The sequence below is a fragment of the Hipposideros armiger genome, unplaced genomic scaffold (assembly GCF_001890085.2).
Source record: "Hipposideros armiger isolate ML-2016 unplaced genomic scaffold, ASM189008v1 scaffold_867, whole genome shotgun sequence".
NCBI classification, from domain to species: domain Eukaryota; kingdom Metazoa; phylum Chordata; class Mammalia; order Chiroptera; family Hipposideridae; genus Hipposideros; species Hipposideros armiger.
This window is the reverse complement of record NW_017732217.1, coordinates 719,154-727,373: the sequence shown is the minus strand read 5'-3', so window position 1 is coordinate 727,373 and position 8,220 is coordinate 719,154. Positions and strand designations below refer to the sequence as shown.

At 51.8% G+C, this 8,220-nt stretch overlaps 1 protein-coding gene across 1 annotated transcript in view; it reads left to right on the top strand.

The window, feature by feature from the left end:
• CYP2F1 (cytochrome P450 family 2 subfamily F member 1) overlaps nt 1-7,800 on the top strand; it is a 15,036-nt gene extending 7,236 nt beyond the window's left edge. The window contains exons 3-9 of the mRNA XM_019629730.1: nt 1,110-1,259; nt 3,595-3,755; nt 4,092-4,268; nt 4,672-4,813; nt 5,651-5,838; nt 6,409-6,550; nt 7,556-7,800. Of these exons, the coding sequence (XP_019485275.1) occupies nt 1,110-1,259; nt 3,595-3,755; nt 4,092-4,268; nt 4,672-4,813; nt 5,651-5,838; nt 6,409-6,550; nt 7,556-7,737 (1,142 nt within the window). The 3' untranslated portion in view covers nt 7,738-7,800. The remainder of the gene's footprint in view (nt 1-1,109; nt 1,260-3,594; nt 3,756-4,091; nt 4,269-4,671; nt 4,814-5,650; nt 5,839-6,408; nt 6,551-7,555) is intronic.
• The last annotated feature ends 420 nt before the right edge of the window (nt 7,801-8,220 follow it).

The window sequence follows — 8,220 nt, the reverse complement described above, 5'->3', positions numbered from 1 at the left end:
GCCCAGCTCCAGGTTGAGCTGTTGTTCAGCATCTTAGCTGTAGAGGGCAGTGTCACTGGCTCTCATATGTGGGATCCGAACCGGGGCCCTCTGGCTTTTAACCATCGTGCCACTCGGCCGGCCCACCATTTAATTATTTAATACAGAACACAGAGAGTAACAGCAGTTTTCTGTCACTTACTAGCTGTGTACCTTGGGATGAGTGTCCTCCCCTCTCTGACCCTCAGTTGGCTACTATGAGAAAACTGTTACAAGAAGATAATGCATACAACGCAAGACAATACACTATAGCTTTTTCTTCCTTAGCATCTAGCTCTTTGCTAGTTCCAGAGGAATCAGAGATGTACACATCCAAGACCTTATCCTATTGTAGCTACCAGTCCAGTGGGAGACACAGCCCCATTACCAGACTGTGACAGCCCAGAGTCACAGTCAGGACTGGAATAAGGGGAGCCCAGGGAGAGTGGGATCCCAGAGGAAGCATCTGACCCAGCCAGGGAGGGAGTGCCAGGAAAGGCTTCCTGGAGGAAGGGATCACTAAGATGAGACCTAAAAGATGAAGATGACCTGTCAAGAGCAGACAGTGTTGTGGGAAGAAAGACTAACCTGTGCAAAGACCCTGAGTCCAGGGAGAAAAGAGAACAGGCTTTGTCTTGTTCCTAGATGAGTTCCCAATGCCTCACTGTTCATTTTCCTTGCTTCTGTCCCTTATCCATGCATTCATTAATCAATAAGCAATCACCAGCACCTCCTGTGCGATAAGCCCTGCACTGGACAAAGCTAGCAACACAGTGGTGACCACAACAGGCCTCCCACCCTGCCTTCGCAGTTCAGTGAAGGAGATAGCCCCATCGCCAGGCAGTCACAGCCCAGAGTGATCAGGTCTATGATGGGCGAAACAGAGGCCGAGTGATCAGGAATGTGGGGAAGGCAGCCCAGGTCCTATGGAAGCACCTGACCCAGACTGGAGGGTCATGGAGGGCTTACCAGAAGGGGTAGGGGGAGATTCCAAACTCGCAGTCTCTCTCCTAGCAAACAGAAAAGGGGATTCAGATGGCAGTGGTCTCAGGGACACGTCATAGGTTGAACTTGCCCCTTTCTCTCCCTAGGCATCGCTTTCTCCAATGGAGAGCGGTGGAAGGTCCTTAGGAAGTTCTCGATCCAAACTCTGCGGAACTTCGGGATGGGAAAGAGGAGCATTGAAGAGCAGATCCTGGACGAAAGCAGCTTCCTGTTGGCGGAGCTGCAGAAAACCGCAGGTCAGATCCTGAAATGCAGTCCACACCCCTAAGTCACACTGATCCTACTTAGTGACCAAGACTGCCAGATACCACAGCATGAATGTAGCCGGGAGGCTCCTCACTGAACTCACAATAAGAGTGGCGCCCCCTGGAGGTGGATCAGCTTGTGGTGCTGTGTTTCCGAGGTTCAGCAGCAGGACATGTGGTGGCCATTCTGTTGCACTGTGTGTGGTACTTGGAGCACAGCTTGTGCAATTGTGGTCAGTGATCTTGATGATGATACTCTTGAGACTCACCACGTGTGGGGCCCTGTGCTAAACACATTTTCACACATAAGCCCCATAATCCTTGGAACAATCCATTTTGCAGATGAGGAAATGGAGGCACAGAGAGGTTAAGTAGCAGGCTTGAAGTAATAAAGCTAGTAAGTGGAGGAGCCAAGATTTAAATCTATGTCTTACTGACACCAAAGTCCACACTCAACACATTCATGCCCATTTGTGGAGTGTTTACTGGATACCAAGCACCGTGCAAACATTTCACCCTCCCAGCAAGCCTAGGTAGTTGTTACAGGTGACGAAGTTAAGTCCCGGAACTGTTAAGTCATATGCCCAGGAATGCCCAGAAAGTGGCTGGGCTGGGATATAAACCCAGGTCAAAGCTGTCAATCCATTAAATAAATAAATAAAAATTTCCAGCACTTACACGATACCTACCATATGCCAGATCTGATCCAAGAACTTTGTGTTTATTACCTCCTTGAAAAATCACCCAAGCCTAAGAAGTAGGTCCCATTATAAGCCCCATTTTACAGAAGAACCTGAGGCACAGAGAAGAAAACAGCCCTCTACCCTCGTCTCCAAATCTTGCTGGTTTTGGGGTGGGGGAAATGTAGCAGGTGATGCTGCAGAGATTAAATGATGTAGGTAAAAGAAAACTCCCAGTATTTGTTTCCTATTGCTGCTGTAACAAATTGCCACAAATGTAGCGACTTAAAACAACACAAATTTATTCTCTTACAGATCTCGAGGTACAAAGTCTAAAATGAGTCAGCCGGTCTAGTTCTGTTTGGAGGCTCTAGGAGAGAATCCACTTCCTCACCTTTTCTGGCCTCTAGAGGTCACCTGCATTTCTTGGCTCCTGGCCCCTTCCTCCATCTTCAAAGCCAGCAATATAACACCCTCCAATCTATCTATATATCTCTCTCCTTCCATCATCATATCACCTTTGCTTACTTGGACCCTTCTGCCTCCCCTCTTATAAAGACCTTTGTGATTACACTAGACCCACCCAGATAATCCAGAATAATCTCCCTCTCTCAAGAGCCTTAATTTAACCACCTTTCTTCAGGTTCTTGGAGATTAAGATGTGGACATCTTTGAGGAGCCATTATTCAGCCTGCCACATCACCCTGGTTTGTAACAAGCTCACAATGGGCCAGGCCCTTAGCTAAGCACTTCCCAGCCATACAACTCACTGACTCCTTATAACAGCCCCATGTGGAGAACACTGTCATCAAGCCTATAATACAGATGAGAAAACAGGCTCAGAGAAGGGAAGTCAGTTCACTCAGGTCACACTGAGATTAAGAGGCCAAGCCAGAAAAGAGGCCAAGCACAGACCCAAACTATGCCTATCTAACTCTGAGCTGTGCTGTTAAGTAATGGTTAAAGTGTCAGAACGTATGTGTTTTAGCATTGTTTTCTGCAGGTCTGTTCAGTTGTTGGATCACTGGGTGTTAGATGTTGTGTTGCTATATGTTATTGCTGAGCAACATTGTAGTGTTGCCAGGCAATGCATGTAATATTATATTGTGTTGTCTCCTGTGCCACCAATGTTGGTGTGTTGCTGTATACTGTGTGTCAATCTGTTCTGCCGCCTTGATTGTATGTGTCGTGACATCACACACAGCATGTTCTGTTGGGTTGCTGTGTATTATTGTTGTGTGTTGCATTTCAGGGTGATGTGGTTATATGCTGGTGTTATATGTCCGTGTATTATGTTACCCTGTCTTGGGGTGTTTCTGGGCCAGCTGTTAGGTCACTGTGTGTGGCTGTGTGTGTTAGCAAGTAATGCAGTCATATTTGCTGGGCGTTTTGTTGCCATGTTATATGTTCTATGATGCCTGATGATTGCCATGTGTTCCTGTGTTGTGTGCTGTGTGTTGTGTCACCAAAAGCCTTTTCGGGTGTTGTTATGCTGCATGTTGGGTGGCCAGGAGCACGTATTCTGTGCTGCAAGTCACATGGTCATGGTTGGGTTGGATGTTGTGCAAGCTAGTGCATGGGGCCTGATGTGTTGCACTTGTGTCTCCCGAGCTTGCCCCCTGACCCTTTCTGCCCCTCAACCTCAGGCGAGCCCTTCGACCCCAAGTTTGTGCTGGGCCGCTCAGTGTGCAACATTATCTGCTCCGTGATCTTCGGTAGCCGCTTCGACTACAACGATGAGCGTCTGCTCGCCATTATTCACCTCCTCAATGACAACTTCCAAATCCTTAGCAGCCCTTGGGGCAAGGTCAGGAGGCCTAGTTATTTGGGGGACAGGGTGGGGGGTTCCACACAATTCAGCGACAAAGGTAAAACAGCGGGTGGGGGTGGGACTGCAATTGGCCCTACCTGACCCCGCCCCTTCTCGCCTGACCCCGCCCCCGAGTTGCACGGCCCCGCCTAGCCACGCTCATGTCCACTCCACAGCCTTTCCACAAACACACAGTCTCCGCCACCACTTGGCCTCTCCAGACCTAATTGCCCCTCAGGATCCCGTCCCTGCCCTCCTGATCCACCCTGACCTTCACTGGCACACACACATTGCCTGCCCCTCCAAACCCCACCGACTCTGCCCCACCCCTAGTGGTACAACCTCTTTCCGAGCCTTCTGGACTGGGTGCCCGGGCCGCACAGACGCCTTTCCCAGAACTTCAGGCGCCTGAAGGACCTCATCGCTCAAAGCGTCCGCGACCACCAGGCGTCCCTCGACCCCAACTCTCCCCGAGACTTCATTGATTGCTTCCTTACCAAGATAGCACAAGTAAGCCCTGCCTGGAAGTCCCACCTCTGGTCTGACCTGCTGCCCCTGCTTCAAACCAAGGATCCCAGGATGTGCGAGTTTTGGTATGATCTCACACCTGGGAAGCAGAGCTGAAACACCTAGCTCTGCTGAGCTGGAGCCCGGCGCCATTTGGGGCCACTGCCAATTAACTGTTCATTAAGCCATTAAGGATCTGTTGATTGTGGGCCCTGCGGCTGAGATTCCCCCTATCCCGCCCTCCCGCGCTCTCGCGCTCCCTAGAGGAAAGGAAGTTAAACAAAGGAGACACTGAACTGGCACCCAGCAGCAGTTGTGCATATCTAGGGGAAACCCCGCGCTCAGGCTCTGAGCCCGCGGTCACTGTCGGGGCAGGGCTCCAAGTCCTGGTTCATATCCCCATCAGGAGAAGCAGGACCCGCTAAGCCACTTCCACATAGACACCCTCCTGATGACCACATATAACCTGCTCTTTGGCGGCACCCAGACCTTGGGCACCACGCTGCGCTACGCCTTCCTTGTGCTCATGAAGTACCCAGAAGTGCAAGGTGCGCGCCAAGCCTGGCGGGGTGGTCTGCCCACAGCTCCTCCGGGCACGCCGCCCCGCCCACTTCTGAGCCCCGTGAGTCCCGACCCCGCCCAGCATGCCGGATTGTCGGAGCCTCCGGCTTTCGCTTGAGTCGCATAGCCAAACCCATACGCATGCCGACCCCACCCATGTGGCTCCCAGGGTCCACGCAGCCTGTCTGGACCTAGACCCCGCTCGCATGGTCTTGCTTCGCGGCCCACCTCTGACCCTGAGCACTCAGCAACCGTCCTGCCTCCGAATCCACTTCGCATAGTCTGCGCAGCCCACTGCCCGGAGCCTCAGCCACATGGCCAGCCCAGGAACCCATTTCCTCCCACACAGTCTGACACGCCCACACAGCTCTGTCTGCGACCACTTCTCCCCAAACCCAGCTTCTGGGTCTACCCCGGGACCCTGGCCTCCAGGACAAAGTCCGACAGGGTCCGCGACGCCTGCTCCACCCCCGATCTCTCAGCCCTCCCGCTCAGCCCTCACTCGATCCACCCTCCAATGGGTCTGGTCCTCGAGGCCCCGCCCACAATCTCATCAGGGGCCTGGACTCCAGGCATCCCCGAAGCCCCGACCGCACAGCCCAGCCCCTACGAGCCCTTGCACAAATCAAACTTTCGCCCTTACCGACGTCTCTAAACCCAACACGCCCTCTCCCCCAAGGCTCCGGCTAACCCTCACATTCACCTCTGCAACTGTACCCCGGCTGGGAAGTGCTAATTGGACCCCTCCCACACACGCACACACCTCTTCCCAGTCCGTTCGAGCCCGCTGATACCCTCGACTACGTGTCTCCCTTCAACACCAGCCAGGGTACAGGAGGAGATCGACCGTGTGGTGGGACGCGCGCGGCTGCCGGCAGTGAGGGACCGAGTGGCCATGCCTTACACAGATGCGGTGATCCACGAGGTGCAGCGCTTCGCAGACGTCCTCCCCATGAGCTTGCCGCATCGCGTCACTCAGGACACGACCTTTCGCGGCTTCCTGATACCCAAAGTGCGCTGAGTATCTGGCAAACGACATCTGACACACTCAAAAGAGGCATCCCAGACTCTAGCAATCCACACCCCAAACCTTAGTAACTGGCACCCTGAGCAAGCCCTAGCAACAGACATCTGGCCCTTAAATCCAGAACCTCAGTCCCTGCCAAAGCCCACATCCCACACCATAGTGGACTGGACTCTGTCCTGAACCTCAGACTCCATCCCATAACAGGTCTCCTTCCTAGGACCCCTCTCCGGAATCCCCAGGGTCTGAGACTTCATCCTGAGGATCCCCTGTGCCTAAACACTATTCTCAGAGATCTCATTCCCTCCCGAGAAACCCCAGATCTGTTCCCACAAAGAGGGTATACCGCGACCCTGCCTCAGACCCTGACAACACAGCTTCCAGTACCCATCAATTCCAGACACCCAAACACATTTCCTGGACCCCTGATATATTCCTATGCTTCAGCCCTTACTCGCGTCAAGCCCCCAGGGCTCCCAAGCCCCTGTAGAGTGGAAACTCTAGTTGGGCAACCTCGCAGCCGTTCTGCACCACTGAGTCTGTCTTCCACCCACACAGGGCACGGATATTATCACTCTTCTTAACACAGTCCACAAGGACCCCACCCAATTCCTGAATCCCCAGGAATTCAATCCTGAGCGCTTTTTGGATGCCAATCAGTCCCTAAAGACGAGCCCTGCCTTCATGCCCTTCTCAGCCGGTAAGAGCAGTGGGAACAAGAGTCAGTTTTTCAAAAAAAAAAAAAGTCAGTTTTCAGGCTCCTTATTCCCACCTATATTGCCCAGTTCTAATACCACTCCGCAAGCCCTCTCACTTCTTCATCCCACCCATCCTCAGCTTTGGATGTGCAGAGACATCCATGCTCCCTCCCAACTCTGCTCCTACAGGCAGATAATGACTGAAATCCTTGTGGATGGAGGTGGGGAGGCAGAACAATTTAACTTGAAAGCGGTCACTGTCTCTCCACTGGGTGGCGCAAGTGGAGTGGTTCTAGTTTTTCTTGGCTTTGGTCTTTACCCCCCTGAAAAAAATCTTTGCAACTCAGTATTAGAAACAAAAAAAGGACGGGGGGGCGGGGAGGAGATAATAATAGGTAACTTAGCATATTGATACTGCGTGCCAGGCCCTGCCTCTGAGAAGAACTATAAGAATGATGGCTAAGAGCTGGGGTTTGCAGCCAGACTCCAGCTCAGCTACCTCCAAGCGGGATAGCCTTGGATTTGTTACTTCACCTCTGTGTCTCAATTTCCACATCTATAAAATGGAGATGATAATAAAGCCCACCTCTTGGAGTTGTTAAGAGGATTAAGTTAATTAATTTCCGTGTAGTGCTTAGAGTAGTGCATGTCACATAGTACAACCTACTTAAGCATTGTATTTTCACTCCTTTATCTGCATTTAACATTCACACAACGTAATGAGGCACTATTATTATCCACATTTTAAATACCCAGAAACTGTGGCTTGCGTAAAATCACAAAACTATTAATGGCAGAAGGGGGATTGGAACCCATGAAATTGCATTTGTATAAGCCGGTTCATTCTGGCCCACGATTTACTTAAAGCATCTTCCTCAGACTTTTAGATGAGTGGGCCTGTGACGTCCCCAACCGTTATCCTCATATGTTTTCCTCTAGTAATTTGGAACTGGAGCGCTTTACCCCATTTTATCTAATCTCTCCTCCCCACCCTCCCACCTCCGCAGGACGCCGACAGTGCCTGGGCGAGTCTCTGGCGCGAATGGAGCTCTTCCTCTACCTCACCAACATTCTGCAGAGCTTCTCGCTGCAGCCGCTGGGAGCGCCCGAGGACATCGACCTGACCCCGTGCTTCTCTGGTCTCGGCAATTTGCCGCCGCCCTTCCAGCTGTGCATGCGCGCCCGCTGACGCCGGCTCTCTTAGGCTGTGGGCTAGAGGGCCGCCCCTAGGGGGTTGCTCCGTCCTTCTTCTCAGTCCACTGTGCCCCATCCCATCTCGCTGTCACATTCGCTTCCCCTCTGCTTGTGCCTGCCACATTCCCATCCCTCATCGCTCCTGTCTTTACTGGGAATGCGCCCCAGAGGCAGGGGAGGACACGGGGAATGGGAGGAGCATGCTTTGTTTTACCCGCAGAGCTTACCCACAGAAAAGTTAGGCACCTTTTGGGGGACTTTTTGGATCCTTTCCTAGGAAGTTATAAAAGACGCAAACCTGGAAGAACTGACTCTGGGTAGTGAACACGCAATGTGATATATAAATGATGTATTACAGAATTGTATACTTGAAATCTATGCAACTTTACTAACAATGGTCACCCCAATAAACTAATTAAAAATTTTTTTAAAGATTCAAACCTGCCTTGGGTGAATTAAAGGGAATCCCCTAGGATGG